Raw genomic sequence first — 21,379 nt, 5'->3', positions numbered from 1 at the left:
TACTCCATGCCTTAATGTTTAAGGTCACATCTAACATAGACAGTTAATGTTTTAACAACTCTAAAAACAACATTCCAGTGAGGATAACATAAAATGGAAAAGTTTTGGCCTCCTTCCAGCTTCTGGTCTGAATGTTTGTCTAATTCTTGTGTTTATGTTAATGAATTCTTGTAAGTTTCTGGTATTATTAATTATGCATCCTTCATTAGCAATCAAATATTCCCTACCCTGTGGTCAGAAAGTGACTGGGAAATAAAAAATCATTTTCATTTTTTCTTCATTTAGAATAATGTATACATCTTTTGATCTTCTAAGATTTTTTAGTGAAGTTTTATTTCATTAATATGGTACAAGTTACATGACCTTTTACAATTTATTGAGAAATTATAGAATATATCAATTAAATTTTTTTAATGTTTATTTTTGAGACACACACACACACACACACACACACACACACACACACAGAGTGTGAGCAGGGAGAGGCAGAGAGAGAGGGAGACCCAGAATCCGAAGCAGGCTCCAGGCTCTGAGATTTCAGCACAGAGCCCGACGCGGGGCTCGAACTCACGGGACAGGGAGATCATGACCTGAGCCGAAGTCAGACACTTAACCAACTAAGCCACCCAGGTGCCCCACATATAAATTTTTAATAGTTAATATATGTTAACTATTTTACTTATATGTGTATGGGTATTTTTCCCCCAAATCTTATAAATTCTTAAGAGATCAGTTTATGGTATATGTATATCAAAGCCAATAATTCATATTTCTGCATTTAGGATATATTACATATTATGATGCTTTATTTTGTTAACTAGGAAAAGAAAATCATTATGGTTTGGAAAGAGGATTTGCTTTCTGACCCTTACTCTTTAAGCAGGGTACTTCTTTTTTTTTGTTTGCTTATTTTTGAGAGAGAGAGACAGCATGTGTGTGCACGCTTGTGCATTGGGGAGGGGCAGAGAGAGACAGAGACACAGAATCCGAAGCAGGCTCCAGGCTCTGAGCTATCAGCACAGAGCCCAATACGGGGCTTGAACTCACAGAGCCATGAGATCATGACCTGAGAAGTTGGATGCACAACCACTTAACAGACCGATCCACTCAGGTGCCCCAACAGGATACTTCTTATTGGGGCATTTACTTCTGTTAGATCACTTGGCTTCTATTCAGAGTATCTGAAAATGCCATTTTTCAAATTTGGGTGCTTATTAACTGTGGGAACTTGAGCAAGTTAGTTACCCTCTCGGTACTTTAGTTTTGTCATCTGTAAAATGGACAGTAAAATGTAAAAAAAAAAAAATTAGTGCCTACCTCATAGGTTTATTAAGAGAATTAAATGAGTTAGTATGTTTAAAGTGCTTAGAACATAGTACAAAGTAAGGGCAATGTAAGTGTTTGTTAAATAACTGCGAGCAAATAAAAAAGAAAATCATTACTTTTTCTTTTGTGCATTAGAAAGCAGACCGAGCAAAGAGATTTGAATTTTTATTAAAGCAAACAGAACTTTTTGCACATTTCATTCAACCGTCAGCACAGAAATCTCCAACATCTCCTCTGAACATGAAATTGGGACGTCCTCGAATAAAGAAAGATGACAAGCAGAGCTTAATTTCTGCTGGAGAGTATGTTGGCATCTCTCTCTACTTTCTTCCCTCTTTCCCTCTCTTCATCCTGTCCCCCCTTCTCCCTCCTTATACTCTCATTCCTTCTTCACTTATTCAGTATAATTCTATGTTCAAAAAATAAGGTTATTGTCAGTGTAAATAAGTTTTGGAGGCAACAAGTTTTTCTCACTAGAAATCAGTAAAAATGTAAGCCGGTTCTACCAACTTCTAAGCAAGACCTTAAGTAACTCATTTTCTTTTCATGAAGATACTAGCGATGTATACTGACTTCATTGACACTTTAACATTTGTGTTGAACATAAAGGTATTTCTTTTCATTTCAGCTACCGCCACAGGCGCACGGAACAAGAAGAAGATGAAGAGCTACTCTCAGAGAGTCGGAAAACATCTAATGTGTGTGTTAGATTTGAGGTGTCACCTTCATGTAAGTACCTCATCATGTTGGTGTTTTTTTTTTCCCAATTTGATTTTAGAAAAAATTTACTTGATTATATTAATAAAAGTATGAGGCATCTTGATTTCTTTTTTAGATGTGAAAGGAGGACCATTGAGAGATTATCAGATTCGAGGGCTGAACTGGTTGATCTCTTTGTATGAAAATGGAGTCAATGGTATCTTGGCAGATGAAATGGTAAGGAGATGATAGCTAAAAACAGGATCTCAGTTATCAGTTTTTTTTTTTTGTAAATTTGAAGTGCCTGAGCTATATTGCACCCCTGAGGTCTGGAGGCTAATTGCTTTATTTAGTTATAATGTAAAAGGCGTTTGTAAAGTCTAGGATTGTTTACACTTTCACAGGCTACATAATTCTTAGTGTGATTTCCTCAAATGGTTTAAAAAAACCTCCTTGTACTTTTGTTTTTATTTATACTTTGGCTTCCAGGAAGCTCAGAGCCAAAATGAATGCCAAAATGGAGCACCTGTGTAATGTAATGGTTGGCCCATTGTGTCTTTTGTGTCTTTTCCTATTCAATACCTTCTAATCTTGGCCCTTCTTTATATCTATTTTACCATTAATTTACATTCCATGTTTTCACTGTAGGCCACCTGAAACATGTTTTATTTGTAGGCTACCTGAAATCCTTTTGGTAATGAGGTGGGGTATATAAACCAAACACTAAATGAGTGAATGAATAGACCAGACAATAAATGATGAAAGCATGAATGAATAAATGTAAATGCCTCAATGTGTGAGCAGTGAGAAAGTGAATAGATGGAAAAAAAAAAAGTAAAGAGCAATGTTGAGTTCTGACCTAGCAGAATACCAGGTAGGGCCTGGGAAGTAAGCTCAGGAGTGATGGACATATAAATAAAATGACCAAAGAGAAAAAGTTAGTCCATTGAAGATGCTAATTCAGCAGATTGGGGGAGTATATGAAGACTTAGATTGGTATTTTAAGACAAAATAAATTAAATGTGATTTAAGAGAGGACTGGGGGGAGTTCTAGATCTATATGACCCAGTGATATTCCTATTTATGAAACTCTGGAGCCATTATTGCAATCACTCTTCTCTAGAAGAGCCACATGACTGTTTATGCTCTATAACATGTAGTGTAGTAATGATCCCATAGATGCTAAGCAACTGTTAGGTGTGTGGCAGGAGGTCCTTTAAAATCAAGGGTCGGGGTGCCTGGGTGGCTCAGTCGGTTAAGCGTCTGACTTCGGCTCAGGTCATGATCTCACGGTCCGTGAGTTCGAGCCCCACATCGGGCTCTGTGCTGACAGCTCAGAGCCTGGAGCCTGCTTCAGATTCTGTGTCTTCCTCTCTCTCTGACCCTCCCCCATTCATGCTCTGTCTCTCTCTGTCTCAAAAATAAATAAACATTAAAAAAAAATTTAAAATCAAGGGTCTGTAGCTCCTTATATTTAGTGTTCTGGGTTGGAGACTACAATTAGCTCAGGAGGGGAGGAGCTTGGTTAATTGGATAGCAGAAAGACCAGGATTATTTGCCCCAAGCTCCTCTTGACTGCAGCCTTTAAACATGAAGGATCTGAAGATCCTTCATATTGAATTTATGCTGACACCAGGTACTTTTTATTAAAAAAGTGAAAGATACTTTAAGGAGTATAGAAAATTTGGGAAAAAAACAAGAAAAAAATTGAAAGTAAATTATAATTATGCTACCCAGAAATAACCACAGTTGACATTTTGGCATCTTTCATTTTAGCATTTTAATTCTGGATGTATTTATTTTACATAGTTGAGATCATATTGTACATATAATTTGGTATTCTGATTTCTTCACATTCATACATATTTTCTGCATAATTCAAATATTTGTAAAAATAATTGTTAATTACTGTATAATAATCCTGGAGAGTTACCATAATTCTGTTAATATCCTCCCTTATTGCTGGTCATTTGGACTGATGTATATAGTATATATTGGTTGATACACGTGTATATGGTACATAATAATGCTGTTGTGAGAACCCTTGTAATTTACTTTTTCTGTACCTTTCAAATTATTTCCATAGGATTCCTAAAAATGGAATTACTTGATTAAGGAATTTTGAGTATTTTAAGGTTTTGATGCATCTCATTAAGTGAAATATTAGGATAAACCCTATAAAAATAGTTTTGAGCCTAGGTTTATAAAAGAAAATATATACCTTGCATAGAGATAAAGCCAGAAACTGTTTTAAAAGGCCACACAGCATAGGACATCATTCCCTTCCTCATGGGTTAGGTGGTGGGTTCATGGTGTTCAGTATGTTTTTTATTTTTACTTATTTATTTTTAAATGTTTACTTATTTATTTATTTTGAGAGAGCGAGAGAGAGTGCATACACATGGGAGAGGCAGAGAGAGAAAGGGAGAGAGAGAATCCTAAGCAGGCTCCATGCTCTGCGCAGAGCTGGATGCCGGTCTTTTTTTTTTTTTTTTTTAATTTTTTTTTTTTTTAACGTTTATTTATTTTTGAGACAGAGAGAGACAGAGCGTGAACAGGGGAGGGGCAGAGAGGGAGGGAGACAGAGAATCCGAAACAGGCTCCAGGCTCTGAGCTGTCAGCACAGAGCCCGACGCGGGGCTCGAACTCACAGACCGCGAGATCATGACCTGAGCCGAAGTCAGACACTTAACCGACCGAGCCACCCAGGCGCCCCTGGATGCCGGTCTTGATCCCCTTATCATGAGATCACTACCTAAGCTGATATCAAGAGCTGGATGCTCAGCTAACCGAACCACCCAGGCTCCCCTGTTCAGTAGGTTGTTTTTTAAAAAGTCTACTGGACTAGGTGATCTCTAAGGCCTTTTCTGGCTGCAGAGTTCTTTCATGTTTTGTTCTTTTATGGTTCCATAAGTCTTCAAGGGTGTGAGATGCAAGTACAGAGCTACAAGCCCCTTGATATGCATAGTGTGAATATTTCATGCCTTGGCTGTAATAATGTTGGGGACAATGGGAAAGAAAGACTGGTATCGAAGCAGGCTGGTATTTGAGTGTGAAACACATACACACAAAATTCCCTAATTTTGCCACTAGAAAAAATTATGAAGTATGCTACTTGCTCCTTTAAGAGGAGCAACAAAGCAACTTTCTGCCTGCAAGTTCCTGGTTTCTTTTTGTGCACACAGTAAGTACGAATTGGTATGGTTATTCACTTAAAAAAAACAAAGGTCTTTAAAATTTTTCCCCATGTGAGATAGTTGGCAAATGTCTTTGTTATTACTAACAAAATGTTTCATTAAATAAACATTTATGGATTTTTTTCTTTGTAACGATAATGCAGGGTCTTGGTAAGACTTTACAGACGATTGCTTTGCTTGGTTACCTGAAACATTACCGAAACATTCCAGGACCTCACATGGTTTTAGTTCCAAAGTCTACTCTATACAACTGGATGAATGAATTTAAACGATGGGTCCCATCTCTCCGTGTTATTTGTTTCGTCGGAGACAAGGATGCAAGAGTAAGTGAGAAACTGATTTAAAGAGGCAATCAAGAATAACATCATTTCTGGGGTTAAGTTTTATACAAATACCATAAAAGACATTTAAGTTGACTGCTACTAGTAAATAACACATTGTGCTTACAATATGTTAGGCTCTGTTGTAAATGCCTTTAACATATTAATTAATCCAACACTCCTGTGAAGTAGATGTGTTACCTATTAATAACACGCAATCACTTTTATTATGCTTATCTGCATTTACTTTTAACTGGCACGTTAACGTCAGCTTTTTTGAGTTGCATTTTATTTTATTTTTTATTTATTTAAAAAAAATTTTTTTTTTAATGTTTATTTATTTCTGAGACAGAGAGAGACAGAGCATGAGTCGGGGAGGGGCAGAGAGAGAGGGAGACACAGAATCTGAAGCAGGCTCCAGGCTCTGAGCTGTCAGCCCAGAGCCTGACGCGGGGCTCGAACTCATGGACCGTGAGATCATGACCTGAGCGGAAGTCGGACCGACTGAGCTCAACCGACTGAGCCACCCGGGCGCCCCTTGAGTTGCATTTTAAATCACTTTTTATTAAAAGAAATCATCATTGACAGTATATCTTATCAGTGACTGATCAGTTGTATTATTTTGACACCAAAAATATATACGTTTGTATGACTTAATTTTTTATGTTTAAATTTTTAATTTTTTAACTTTGATTTGGTATACATGCACACACGTGTGCATAGATGCACACATGAATGGGGCCTTTTCTGTTCATACAGAGAGCCTGTGTTTTGTATTTAAGCAAAGGCAAAGCTTTCAGTTTTGCTCTTTGAATAGAAAAATACATACCTGCATACATTCTTAGATATTGGAAACGCTGGGTTCTTGCTTAAATTAGCCATTTGTCAATTTAGTAGGCTACAATGATTTTAGGACTGTAGAATTAATCTAAAAGAAATAAATTATGCAAAAATATAAAAATGAATAATCAGCTTAGAAAGCATATTATTAAACTTTGCCTTTATTTCGCCTCCAGAGGACATAGTTTAGAGAAAAGATTTATTCTATTTTTCGTACTTAGATAGGTTATCAAAAGATATCCTCAAAAGAATGGTAGCATAATGAATTATGTAATTTTATTCTTATCATTTTGCTTGCAGAAAAAATACTTAAATTTATTTAAATTCAGCTTATAAATAATTTAAGTATTGAAATACTGAGCTCATAAATTTAGAATTACAGGCTTGATTCTTCCTTATGCTTAATATTTCCCAGTGGCAAATTAGTCACTTAGAACCCTTTTCTGATCACTGCTGTTACTTAATGTAATATCATTCCTTAAAACTTTTGTATTTCTGAAGTATTGATTTTTGGTTGAAAGTATTTCTCTAAGATCATAAAGAAAAAGAAATATGTGCACTTGTGTTTTCATATGTCTCAATAAAACTGTGTCAGTGGTTTTCCCTTATATTATATGGAATTCAAGGATTTCATGAAATATTTCAGGGAGTTTTTTTTTTTTTCTCTCTCTGGGAGTTTTAAAGGAAGAATGCTTGTATTTAATTTGTGACTGCCCTATCTCTACCCCATGAGTGGCTGAGATTTTACTAGTGGCTTCAAAACTTTTTTAATCTTGAAAACCAGTCTTCAAAGTCAGTGCTTTTCGTATTGCCAGTCATTAATATTGCAAATTCGTGTTGGTGTGGACAACAATAAAAAAAAATGAGATAGAATAGAATAGAAAATAGAGTGTTTCGCACATGGTAGGGATATGTATTGCTCATTTTTTAAGGATTGCAACCTGGGTGCCTGGGTAGCTCACTCGGTTAGTCATCTGATTCTTGATTTTGGCTCAGGTCATGATCTCCCAGTTTGTGAGTTCGAGCCCTGCATCAGGCTCTGCACTGACGCCAAGGGGCCTACTTGGGATTCTCTCTCTCCCCCTTCTCTATCTCTATCCCACTTGCTCTCTCTCTCAAAATAAATAAATAAACTTAAAAACATTTTTAAAAAAGGATTGCAACCTAAAATATTATTTTACTGTGGGCCATGGGTAAAGAGTTTGTGGAATGGTAATTATTAATTACATAAATAATGTACTATATTCAGCACTTACAGATTGGTGTTAGAATGTATAGAGAAAGTCCAGATAATTATTTAAAAAATTTTTTTAACATCTATTTTTGAGTCAGAGAGAGACAGAGCACAAGTTGGGGAAGGGCAGAGAGAGAGGGAGACACAGAATCCGGAGCAGGCTCCAGGCTCTGAGCTGTTAGCACAGAGCCCGACGCGGGGCTCGAACCCACGAGCCGTGAGATCATGACCTGAGTCGAAGTCAGATGCTTAACTGACTGAGCCACCTAGGCACCACCCAGATAATTATTTATAGACAAATTTGAATCTTGGTACCACATGGGATAGATACAATGTGTTTTTATAATTTCCTGGCCTTCTGTAAACATTTTATGAGGTCAGTGTTTTACTAATAAAAAATTTGATGTAGGTTACCACAGGTATTTGATTGAGTTGGGAAATTCTTAGTAATACTCCTGACCCAGTTTGACGCTAATGTAGTCCTGCAGTATATAGAGGTGTGAATCCCAAAAATGGTTTTTTAGTTGTTTTCTATTTTTTAAGTAGGCTTCACGCCCAATGTGGGGCTTGAACTCATGAGCCTGAGATCAAGAGTTGCATATTCCACCAACAGAACCAGCCAGGCGCCCCACCAAACATGGTTTTTCCTTCCTTTTCCACTCCAGAGACATCAAAGATCTTGGACCTGGAAACAGGAGATCTGGTTTTAGTTCTGGCTTTGCTATTGACCGTGTGTGACATTGAGTGACAATTGAAGGGCGTTCATTTTGTCACCTATAAAAGAGCTTTTGGATTATGTGATGTTCAGTGTTCTGTTACACAAATTTCAAGGCAGAGCTAATATAAATTATAAATATATGTTTGTTCCATGAAACTGTAGGAGTTTCAAAATTGAGTGTTTCAAAAAAATCAAACAAAGATAAGGTGTTTGCAAGACCAAATGGAGTCTGGCATCCTGGTTCTCTTTATTTTGCCTCCAATTCTGTAATGTCTTAATTAACCTTTTAAATATGACCACTTCCCAGAGTGCAACTGGGATCTCTACAAAGGCCTTTTTTCTGTCCTCTACTTCAGTCCAGACAATCCTTTTAGATATCAGGGCACTCGGTAAATATTTGTTGAATGAGTCCACAGTGTGTTTGGTGCATAACTGTGAGTTTATGAAATAATGAGTTTGCAGTGAACAGTTAATTTTGTTTATGCACTGTAATTTCATATTTACAGTACTAATCAGAACCTTCTCAATATAGATTTGGCCGCTCCCTGTTAACTTCCATGGTTTTATTTTGACCCATACATAACATCTGAAATTCAGTTCATACAAGTTAAAAATGCTCTCAGTCAACTTGGCTACTATGTTGGCCACTGCCTATGAAGATTTAGAAGATTTAAAAATAGTTTTAAATAGTCTCACTGTCTTAAATAGCCCTCTGTACTAGATAGAGCAAGTTCTCTTTATAAGATTATATTTGTAGTCTTACAACAATATCAGGGAATTCACAAAAGCATTAATGGGCTTTCATGACCCCTTAACAAAATATATGACTCATTCCTGTTAGAAATGGAAGGAACATAAAAGAGATCAAAAGGTGGAAATCATTCATGTATATTGAGTTCTTTTCATTTGTTGAAACTGTGTTGGTAATAGTTGGTAGTGCTTTGACCTTAGTAAGAACATGCTTTTCAGAAAGCAGTTTACTTTGCTCCTGTCTTTTTGGACCATTTGTTGTATGAAGAGAGCCTAATATCTATCATCTGGTGATAAGAACTTCTCCAGTTCATTGAATATGTTGTACTCGGTTAAGGGAAGCCTTTGCTTCTCTTTTGTTGATATTAGTATGCCACCCAGATAATGTGTCTTTGGGATTTGGTTTTCCTGTCTTTAAAATGGATGACACCAAATGGTTTTCCTATCTTTAAGATGGATGAGACCAAATGATTCTGAGGGCTCTTAGAATTATTAGTATTTTCTTGATGCTTTAATTCTGTGATCATCATGTCAGTGTATTCTAATATAAAGAACTTTATTTTGCATTAGGCTGCTTTTATTCGTGATGAAATGATGCCAGGAGAATGGGATGTTTGTGTTACTTCTTATGAGATGGTAATTAAAGAAAAATCTGTATTTAAAAAGTTTCATTGGCGATACCTAGTCATTGATGAGGCTCACAGAATAAAGAATGAAAAATCTAAGGTAAGCCAGTTTTCAATATCATTATTAAACTTTTCTTTTAACTAACCATGTCCGTTTATTACTTCTGTGTATTCAAAAGAAAAAATGTGATGGAAGATTGTGATTTTATTCACAGAATCTGAATGAAAATCCATTTTAAAAATAATTTGAAGTTTAAATTATTGAATATGAGACAAATGAAAATTGAACACAGTTTTTAATGTAAAGAAAATAAGGTGTTCATTTTCTATACCTGTTGCAGTTTAACTCTGTTATGCTACAGTATTTTAATATTTTGGTAATATTTGGTGTACCAGAGGCATTTGCATTGATTTTTATTGAGGAGCCTTCTACCTTGTGTGTATTCATAAGGATTAGAAAAAATAATTTCCTGGAATTACCTGATTTGTGTGAGTTAGAGCATGGTGTAAATTTTGAAAAATACCACTATTTCTTGTTATTCAACTCCATCAACAGTACGAAAAGCATTGATTATTATGATTACTGGGCTACTTTGGGAGAAACAGGAACAGAACTGGAGCAAAACCACCAGGCAGATCATACTAACTTCAAATTGAGACTAGTACCTTATAAAAGGATGCATGTTAGAGAATAATTGTTTAAGAGCATTATAAAAATATGCATTTTTATTGATAAGATTACTGTTCTTTTATGCTTTGTGCTTTAATTTTTATAGTCTTATATTTAGAAAGTTAAGATATCAGGGAAAATGGGCTCAACTCTGGTGCTTAGAAATTGTCACCAGGCCTTTGAGGGACCTGGGTGGCTCAGTTGGTTGAGCATCTGACTCTTGATCTCAGCTCAGGTCTTGATCTCAGGGTTGTGAGTTCAAGCCCTGCATTGGGTTCTGCACTGGGTGTGAAGCCTACTTAAAAAAAAAATTGTCACCAGGCCAAGTTAGAACTTGGCTAGGTATGTGGATGAACATGATTGGCAGGGAGAAAGATGTTATTGTGTTAAGTGACTAGCCTGGATTCCATGGAGTTCTGACTGTTTCTGTGGACCCAAAATAGACCAAATAAGTTTTTTAAAGTGAGGGAGGGGTGTCAGGTAGGACTATGATTTGCGTTCTTATAAGTATAGAAATGCCTAGAATATTTTGTTCAGTTGTGACTCACTGTGGCAGTGTCACCTGAACTAGGATATTTTTCTATAGAAAGATAATTTTCAAGTTTTATTAAAAAAATGCATTGGTTGGATAAAGAACTCCGGATGTTGAGCATTCTTACAAATGAAATAATGTTAACAGAACTATTATTTTTTTCTAGCTTTCAGAGATTGTTCGTGAGTTCAAGTCAACTAACCGCTTGCTCCTAACTGGAACACCTTTGCAGAATAACCTGCATGAACTCTGGGCATTACTCAACTTTTTATTGCCAGATGTCTTTAATTCTGCAGATGTAAGTTTAAGTCCTATGTTTTAAGTACAGTCTTCTTATGTTCACAGATCTCTTTTCCAATCATAGAATATAGATTAAAATTTATAGTTCTTTTTTCATTTGTAACTGTTTATCTGTGTGTTTTGGTGTTATCAGGAAAAAAGCTCTTAAGCACAAATTTTTCAAATGGGGATATTTAGAGAAATGATTTTCTTTTCTTTGAGATTATTCTGCCTTTTAAACTTTGCCTATATCTCCTTGTTACCACAACTTAAGATATGAGATAGGCTGACTTTATAACAGCAAGCTCAAAATTTTCTTTGAAAGGGCTTTCTACATACTAGGTTGGCAGGTGGAGTCTTTAAAATGATCTTTGATTATTGTAGTCGTTAATATTTGGGAGTACTGAAGAGCTCATAATGTGTGATTCGAAAAACAACATATTTTGTAAATGTATGATTTACATTGTTTTTATCATTAACACAAGGTTATGCTAGTGCAGCAAACCGAATTGAACGATTTAAGGACTTTTGGAGCTTTCCTCATTACTGCTATTAATTGATAATAAAAAGTACCAAGTTCAGCTATCCATTGGTTTGTATACCTTATCTTGCTTTTGTTCATTTTTATTGTTTGTGTAAAAGTTTTATTATTATTATGTGCCTTCAATTTTATATTCTCACTCCTACTCTAACTCTTTAACTGGATATAATACTACTATGGTGTGGGGAAGCCTCATAAAAGTCTTATAAGGAAACCCTGCTGGTGGAGTTCCTGTATCATGGAGTTCAAATTTTCTTAACTCCTCCAGTATTTTAGCTATTTTCATAAGTAAATAATATTGACCATCATGGTTAATATATTTTTGAAAGTGCTTTTAAAATGAATTACTGCTGTATCACTGTATAAGAATTTATAGAATATTGAGTTTATTAAAACAAACAAACAAACAAACAAACACCTGTGTGCTTACTGAAGAATTTCCACCCCTCCACAGGACTTTGATTCTTGGTTTGACACTAAAAACTGTCTTGGTGATCAAAAACTTGTGGAAAGACTTCACGCAGTAAGTAATAGACAAGAAAATTTAGTAATTAAATGTATATAACCCAGCCAGAAAACAAACGGCCGTAGAATCTGTTTGAACTTTTGGGTTTACCTCTTGGCTCAGTCTCACTGCTTCTCCCAACCTTTCTGACAGCCTCTTTGGGAAATGAACTCCACTATATTCTCAGCCTGTCTCAAGATGGCATCAGTATTTTTCTAGTTCCCCAATGCCACTTCTTGTTAAAATTAAAAAAAAAAATTTTAACATTTATTCATTTTTGAAAGAGCATGAGTGTGGGAGGGGTAGAGAGAGAGGGAGACAGAATTCGAAGCAGGTTCCAGGCTCTGGGCTGTCAGCACAGAGCCCGACGCGGGGCTCGAACTCACAGACCGTGAGATCATGACCTGAGCCAAAGTTGGATGCTTAACCGACTGAGCCACTCAGGGGACCCCTGCTTTTTTTTTAATTAAAAAAATTTTTAATGTTTGTTCATTTTTTGAGAGAGACACAGAGCACAAGTGGGGGAGGGGCAGAGAGTGAGGGAAATACAGAATCCAAAGCAGGCTCCAAGCTCTGAGCTGTCAGCACAGAGCCCAGCACAGGGCTCAAACTCACAAGCTGTGAGATCATGACCTAAGCTGAAGTCAGATGCCTAACAGACTGAGCCACCCAGATGCCCCCCCCACCCATGCCACTTCTAAGCCACTGCTTTTCCACCATCATGTATAGAACTCTTCCTTTAAAGCTTAAGTTATGTTGCAGGTCCAACCTCTACCCATTCTCTTCTCTGTCATCTATTCATCGCCAGGTGACTCCCTCACATTTGTTAAAAACCAGTTTTCTGGGGCACCTGGGTAGCTCAGTCTGTTAAGCGTCTGAGTCTTGATTTCAGCTCAGGTCATGATCTCACGATTTGTGCGTTTGAGCCCTCATCAGGCTCTGCACTGGCAGAACTCTCTCCCTCTCTCTCTGCCCCTCCTTTGCTTGCTCTTGTTGTCTCTCTAAAATAAATAAAGAAACTTAAGAAAAGACAACAATTTTCCATTCTTTGATAACAACTTCTTATGTCCTTTTAACTCCTTCATTCCTGTTACTCCTGTACTTTGTTATCATACAGAGACCTCTAGTCCTTGGACCCCTGTTTTTCTCCCCATCCATTACCTCTTTTCTGTTGTTACTTTTTTCTTAAACGTTTTTTAAAATGTTTATTTTGAAGTGAGGGGAGGTGCAGAGAGAGGGGGACAGAGGATCTGAAATGGGCTCTGAGCTGACAGCAAAGAGCCCAGTGTGGGGCCCGAACCCACGAACTGCGAGATCATGACCTGAGCCCAAGTCAGATGCTTAACCGACTGAGCCACCCAGGCACCCCAAAACCTTTATTTAAAAAAAGAAAAAAGTGAGGCACCTGGGTGGCTCAGTTAAGTGTTCGACTTCGGTTTAGGTCATGATCTCGCGGTTCGTGGATTCGAGCTCTGCATCGGGCTCTGTGCTGATGGTGTGGAGTCTGCTTGAGATTCTGTGTCTCCTACTCTCTGACCCTCCCCTGCTTGTGCTGTCTGTCTCTTAAAAGTAAGTAAATTAATTAAAAAAATTAAAAAAATTTTAAAAAAGTTTTTATTTTTAAGTAATCTCTGTATCCAGCATGGGGCTTGAACTCACAACCTCAAGATCAAGAGTTGCATGCTCCACTGACTGAGCCAACCAGGCGCCCCTATGGTTACTTTTTTCTGTATCAGTGAACTGAGCCCATTTTCTATCTCTTGAATCACCCTTTTGCCAATACTCCCAAACTCTTTTTCTCTCTTGTCCATCTGTCATTTCTGCCCTGGAAACCCTAAACTAGAATACTATAACTGTCTCTGTCTTCTGGGTTTGAATTCTGCTTCTACCATTTACTAGAAGAGTGACTTGCTCTATACTGGGGGCTTCTCAACACTGATAAAGAAGGTTATACAACTGTATACGTTGGAACAACTCCAGATTTCATGTTCCGTAACATAAGCTGGGATTTGATGATGTCAGCAATCCTTCAACATGGCTGCCTATAGCATTCTTTCCAGTTTCCTATAACAACTATTTCAGACCTTCCCCAATCTCTCCAAGACTTCTATCACGATACTCCCTGCCCTTCTCCTTTCTCAGCAGAGAAAATAGAAGTTATTAGGTAGGAACTCCTTCAAGGATATCCATCTTCCAAGGATATCTGCCTCTGTGTTTACCTTCTTTCTGAGTGGAAGAGGTGTTTTCTCTGGTCAGTGGCTGAGTCTTTCAGCATGAACCTTGGATCTCATTCATCTCTTCCTGTTTCCTTATGGACCTTTCCCCATTATTTATCATTCTTATTGACTGAATTTTCTGGCTCTTACTTTATATTGGCTCTTTTTCTAACATGTAAACATGCTGAAGTATTTTAAAATCCAAACTCATACCCATACCCACCCACCCTCACAAATATACAAAATAGTACTCTCAACATTGTGTGTCTCTAGCTGTGGTTCTGGTTTCTTCCCTTGATATCTCAGCTTCTTGAAAAATTAGTTTATATTCTCCGTGTCTACTACCTGATCTCCTGTTTACTCTTGAATCTGCTGACCACTGGCTTCTATCCATTCCACACAACTGAAACTTACCTTGCAAGGTCTTCAGTCATTTTCCAGTTGCTGAATTCAGGGTATACCTTTTGCTCAGTATTTTGTCTTTTCTGTACTGCTTAGCACTGCTAACCACTCCTGCATGAAACCATTTCCTACTTGGTTTCTGGGATACAGAGTGGATTTTCTCTTACCTTTTTGGCCATTCCTATCAGGCTCCTTCATGGGCTTTTCTTTCTCAGTCTGTCCCTGAAAGTTTCATGTTTTGTAGGGCTTTGTCTTTGACTTTCTTTTTCATATGTGCTCTCTCTGGGGATCCACTCCTGTGGTTTTAGTAACTACCCATCTACTTATAACTCCCAAGTTTCTCTCTCCATATTTCTTGCTGAGTTCCTACATATCCCACTGCCTTCTGAGTCGTTCTGACTAAATGTCTCACAGACAGTTTAAACTCTTAAGAACCTCTCTTAGACAAATTTAAGTGGCCCAAACCAGCAACCAGAAGTTGTCTTTTACTCTTTCCTTTTCTTTACCTCCCATAGATCTCTAATAATAATATCTGCTGTTCACTAACATCTACAGTTATTAAGGTCTACACAAGTACTACCACAAATTTTCTCAGCAGCTTTGGAAATAGGTATCATTATCCTAATTTTAAAATGCTTTTCATATGCATATATCATAATTTTTTGATGAATGGATGAATAAATAGTCTCAGAAAAGTTAAGGAACTTGTCTAGGCTCACAACAGCTAATCAGAGACTGAGCTGATGGTAGAATCAGCTTGATGTTGGTTTGAATTCGGCTTCTACCACTTACTGGCAAAATGACTTTGGTTAAGTTAATAAAATTGAAATAATCACATTCCCATTAAGGATGTATTATAAGGATTTATTACTCAGTCTTGTAAAGTTTATGGTGCTGTTTCTGGCACATTGCAGGTACTCTATAGACGGTAGTGCTATTATGTTCTTGTGATAGAATCTGTCTTGCAGGTATACACTGATTATTTCACCTTTTTTCTCTATTTATCTGTATCTTAACATTGAACCATTTTCTCTTCATGTGTATATTTAACTATTTTGAAGAGGCCTACATCTTTATCTTACTTCTGGTGACTCTCTGATCTATACTCTGACTTCAGATTTCCTCTAAGATTTAAAAATCTTGCTGTTTCAGTTAGCATAATACCTTCTAGGTCCATTCATGTTGTCACAAATGTCAAGATTTCATCCTTTTTTTTTATGGCTGAGTAACGTTCCATCATGTGTGTATGTACACACACATATATGCACATATATACATATATCTTTATCTGTTCATCTATCGATGAACATCTGGGTGTTGCTTCTGTATCTTGGTTATTGTAAATAATGTTGCAATAACTATAGGAGTGCATATATATTTTCAAATTAGTGTTTTCATTTTCTGTGGGTAAATACCCAGTAGTGGAATTATTGGATCATATGATATTTCTATTTTTATTTTTTTGAGGAACCTCCATACTGTTTTCCACAGTGGCTACACCAATTTATATTCCCACCAATAGTGTATGAAGTTCCTTTTTCTCCACATTCTTGCCAGCACTTGATATTTCTTGTATTTTTGATATGAGCCATTCTGACAGGTGTAAAGTGATATCTCATTGCATTTCCCTGATGATTAGTGATGTTGAGCATCTTTCATGTGTCTGTTAGCCATCTGTATGTCTTTTTTGGAAAAATGTATATTCCTTACCATCAAAATTATTCCTATACCAAATGAAAAAACAAATCTTGTATGACAACAGCTTTTAAAAAAAAAAAAGATTCTTTTGGGGCACCTGAGTGGCTTAGTCAATTAAGCATCTGACTTATTTTTAATTAAAAAGTTTTTTTTAGAAAATTTATTCACTTTTGAGAGATGGAGAGAGACAGTGTGAACAGAGGAGGGGCAGATAGAGAGGGAGACACAGAATCTGAAGCAGGCTCCACGCTCTGAGCTGTCAGTGCAGAGCCCAAAGAAGGGCTTGAACCGATGGACTGTAAGATCATGACCTGAGCCAAAGTTGGACACTTAATTGACTGAGCCACCCAGGTGCCCCAGTTAAACATCTGACTCTTGATCTCAGCTCAGGTCATAATCTCTTGGTATGTGAGACTGAGCCCCATGTCAGGCTCTGCGCTAACAGCACAGAGCCTGCTTGGGATTCTCTCTCTCTCTCTCTCTCTCTCTCTCTCTGCCCCTCCCCCACATTCACAGTTTCTGTCTCTCTCAAAATAAATAAACAAACTTTAAAAAGAGATTCTTTTATGACTATTCAGTAGTCAGTAATCTTGTTGTCTTTTTAATGTATTTTGTGCCATCAAATTATGAATATCTAATTTAGGTTCCCTATTCCAATTTTCTTTTTTTTAAATTTTTTAAATGTTTATTTATTTTTGTGAGGGGGGAGGGACAGGGAGAGGGGGAGGGGCAGAGAGAGAGGGAGACACAGAATCTGAAGCAGGCTCTAGGCTCTGAGCTTTCAGCACAGAGCCTAACACTGGGCTTGAACCCAAGAACTGTGAGATCATGACCTGAGCTGAAGTCTGGCACTCGACCAACTGAGCCACCTAGGCGACACCCCCCATTCTGATTTTCTAATGGGCCATTACTTGATTCTTTTTTACTGAGAATATTGGCATCTGGCATTGGTAGATGCCAGATTTTTTTCAGATTATGCATTGGGAAGTAAATTTCACACTAGGGTGTTGTCAATGAAAGATGTAGTTTATAATATTAGATATTTTATAAACTTTTATGAAAACTGTCACTTTTTAGGTTTTAAAACCATTTTTGTTACGTCGTATAAAAACTGATGTAGAGAAGAGCCTACCTCCTAAAAAGGAAATAAAGATTTACTTGGGACTGAGTAAGATGCAGCGAGAATGGTGAGCTATTTTGTTTCCATTAGCATTTATTTATGTATAAGGATTTATTAAAATTTAACTTTTTAGTGGTTCAGTTATGCCTTTAGATCAAAACTTAAATTTTATGTTTAAATGGCAAGTTAAGTAGTTCAAATATTTTAATAGAAAATTAGTGAATATTTTATTTAGCTTTTGGGAAAGCATGTCGGCCTTGAGTCTATACACCTGTATTTGAATACAGTGCTTCGTCTCTTAGTAGCTATTTAGCTTGGGCAAATTCTATAACCTCAGTTTCTCTTCTGTAAAACAGGTATGATACTTAGCTTATGAGTTGATGTCAGGGTTAAAGAGGCTGATGTCACTTGCACGTTTGTTTGTTATTTTTGCTTTTTGCATCAGTGAAAATAGTAATAACCATAATAAGTAATAATAAGATGGATGAGAATAGCGATTGTGGGTATTACAAAAATAGAAGCTGAATCGGTTTCATAAGTACAAGCAAAGCAGGAAATTGACAAGAGAAGTCACAAGGAATCACAAATTAGATATGCTTATGTCATAATGCTGCTTAAAGAAGCAAAATGTTGCTTATATAAATAAAATCAGGTCCCTTATAATGTATAATGACTTCTCTACTACTGAGACCAGTATAGGGTAGTGGTGAAGAGTATATTTCTCTAGATTCAGACAAAAGACCAAACTCCGGCTTTGTCCCTTTTTGTGGTCCTGAGTAGGCTGTTTCACTTCTCATAGCTGCCTGAATTTCCATTCATAAAATGGGGGTGATTCTAGTACATACCTCAGAGTTGTTGTGAAGATTTAACAAGATAATTTATAGAAAGCCCTTCCCATGATACCTGGCACTTTCACTCAGTGCAAGTTGGCTGTTACTATAATTAAATATTAATTGCTGTTCAGGTGGATAAATAGGTCTGTTTTCATCTGGGTAAAGGTCAACAAAAGATAACGAAAAACGTTTATAGATCAGAAAAAAAATGCCGTATGAATATAGGTATAAGAAATTGTGATAGTTTTAAGTTCAAACAAGTAAAAGTTAGATGCCATCTTTCAGCAAATATTGTAGTTATTGAATAGTTAATTATCAGATACACTTATCTAAATACTTATCAGCTAATGGCAATTTGTAGCAATGGATAAAGCAGGAGGAAACAGGTTTATGGGCAACGTACAAGTTAAAATGTTCAAAAGTTTCCTGATTTTAGTGATCAGATTTAGTCTCAAAGTCAGACCTGTTGTTTATATTTAAATAGGACTCAATGCTGATCACCAAAGGGATATTGCTTGATGTCATTAAACCTTTCTAATAATCAATGATTAATTATACTTTAAAATTTTAGGTATACAAAAATACTGATGAAAGATATTGATGTGTTAAACTCTGCTGGCAAGATGGACAAGATGCGACTCTTAAACATTCTGATGCAGCTTCGAAAGTGTTGTAATCATCCTTACCTGTTTGATGGTGCTGAACCTGGCCCACCTTATACCACTGATGAGCACATTGTCAGCAATAGTGGTAAAATGGTAGTTCTTGATAAACTCTTGGCCAAACTGAAAGAACAGGGTGAGTTACAAATCTATACATTCACTTGAAATGACTGTATTAGTGACTTGTGTATAAATAATATTTTGCGTATTTACTCATCATCCATTCATTCAGCAAACATTGTTGAGTACTTATTATTTGCTAGGAATTGTCCTATGGGCTGGGTGTACAAAGATGTGTAAGACAACAGTCTTTGCCTTGGAGAAACTCATAGTGTAGTGAAGAGGAATAGTTGCAATTTGTAAGTTGAGATACTGGGAGTAAGTAATAAGTAAGTAATAAGTAAGTAATAAGTAAGTAATAAGTAAGTTGAGATAGTGGGAGTTGGGGAAATCTTCACAAAGACAACATTTGAAGTTAAGCACTGGAGAATGTGTAGGAGTAACTCATGGAGAAAAGGAAGGGAAACATTATCTAGGGCAATGAAACAGCAGTGTGAAAATAAGGAATGCAGAGCTTATGGTATTTGGGTAGAGTGGTAGTTGATGAATCTGGAAAGTTGGATGGGCCAGATTATAGAAGGCCTTTTAAGCATGCTTTAAGGACTTTGGACCACTTGGAAGGTGAGGAGGGGTTTGTCCTAGAAGATTTTGCTGTGTCAGCTGGCACGATCAGACTTCTATGTTTGAAGGAGAACCTTGGAAGCAGTATGCGGGTTCCACTGAGGATGACAGATGAGAAACAGGAGACTAGTTGGGAGACTACTGCAATAGTCTAGTGAAAGGTGGTGTGGACCATCACTCATCCTCGGGACAGAATAAAGGAAGACTTTAAATAATCTCAGTATGTGTGGAGGGTTTTGAAGTCCTTAAAAGTGCATAACTCAGCAATGCATAATTCTGTATAGCATTCCTTGAAGGTTGTGTGTGTGTGCGTGTGCGTGTGTGTGTTTTGTGGAGTGTTCATGCACTATGCATTTTTATTACATGTGATGTTTACTTTTATTTTTGTAAGTTTCAAATTAGTTTTACACAAATTGAATAACTTGCTCTTTGGGGGGAAATGTTTTAGGTTCAAGGGTTCTCATTTTTAGCCAGATGACTCGCTTGCTGGACATTCTGGAGGATTATTGTATGTGGCGTGGTTATGAGTACTGTCGACTGGATGGACAAACCCCACATGAAGAAAGAGAGGTGAGGAAAAAAAAATTCAGAGTTCAGTTAATCCATATTTTTCATCATTCAGTAGTTTTGAACTTTGACTTTTTTTTTTTAAGCTAGGTGCATTGAATTTCTCACTAACACCTCTCTCTCTGAGATCTTCAGTTTGGCTTCCATTACACTGACTCTTCACAAATCATCCTTTTCAAGATCATCAGAGACATCCTTACTTATCTAAAGGACACTGTACCATTATACCCTTACCTCCTCTAACCACTGCTATCTCTAACCTTTTGATTACTGTTTCTCATCCTACTTTTTGACTTCTGATTCTGTATCTTATTTTTCTTTATTTCCTTCCTACAGTAGACCCTCGCCATTTTGGAGTTTAACAGTTGAGATTTTTCTAGTTTATTAGCAACCCTAAAGACTCATGAAACAGTAATTTGTAAAGGGAATAATCTCAGTGTTAGATTTTGTAAAACTGAAAGTGGATAAGCATAGGTATAGGTGCTTATCATGCATTTGGATCTTGGAATACTAAAAGGTTGGTGTACAGGAATGAGTCACTTAGCTAGTGAGGAAGGCTAACTAGCACCCATTATCTTTCTCAGCCTGTAAGAATTCCCAAAAGGAATTATTAACAGATCTTTAGATTATCCCTCCTGAATGTCATGGGTCTAATGTAAAGCACTTTCTTGGGGGGAGGAGGGCTTTGCTAATTTATCTTCTTTTTTCTGTGGTCCTTCAAGGCTATGTCTTTGACTTCTCTTTTAAGTCTATTCTCCTGCTCTGGGCAAAGATTGTGATTTCATGGTATAGTGGAAAATGCATTGAACTTGGTTTCAGAAGACCTAAATTTTAACACCAACGCCACCACTTTGTAGTATATGCAAGCTGTTTAATTCTCTGAGCCTCAATATTTTTAACTGTATTATTAGGGTAATGTTAATACCTAGGCTTCTTTTTTTCTGATAATGTTGTGAGGATCAT

At 36.8% G+C, this 21,379-nt stretch overlaps 1 protein-coding gene across 7 annotated transcripts in view; it reads left to right on the top strand.

The window, feature by feature from the left end:
• Window positions 1-21,379, top strand: part of SMARCA1 (SWI/SNF related, matrix associated, actin dependent regulator of chromatin, subfamily a, member 1) — a 72,106-nt gene that overhangs the window by 5,852 nt on the left and 44,875 nt on the right. For all 7 annotated transcript variants that reach the window (XM_042974677.1, XM_042974678.1, XM_042974682.1 and 4 more), the window contains exons 3-12: window positions 1,462-1,628; window positions 1,955-2,055; window positions 2,162-2,262; window positions 5,366-5,545; window positions 9,655-9,810; window positions 11,079-11,210; window positions 12,187-12,255; window positions 17,631-17,740; window positions 19,078-19,304; window positions 20,298-20,419. In XM_042974677.1, coding sequence (XP_042830611.1) covers window positions 1,462-1,628; window positions 1,955-2,055; window positions 2,162-2,262; window positions 5,366-5,545; window positions 9,655-9,810; window positions 11,079-11,210; window positions 12,187-12,255; window positions 17,631-17,740; window positions 19,078-19,304; window positions 20,298-20,419 — 1,365 coding nt within the window. The remainder of the gene's footprint in view (window positions 1-1,461; window positions 1,629-1,954; window positions 2,056-2,161; window positions 2,263-5,365; window positions 5,546-9,654; window positions 9,811-11,078; window positions 11,211-12,186; window positions 12,256-17,630; window positions 17,741-19,077; window positions 19,305-20,297; window positions 20,420-21,379) is intronic.

Source organism: Panthera tigris, chromosome X (assembly GCF_018350195.1).
Source record: "Panthera tigris isolate Pti1 chromosome X, P.tigris_Pti1_mat1.1, whole genome shotgun sequence".
NCBI lineage: Eukaryota > Metazoa > Chordata > Mammalia > Carnivora > Felidae > Panthera > Panthera tigris.
Note: the sequence above shows the minus strand (reverse complement) of the source record. Positions and strands in the feature narration are given on the sequence as shown.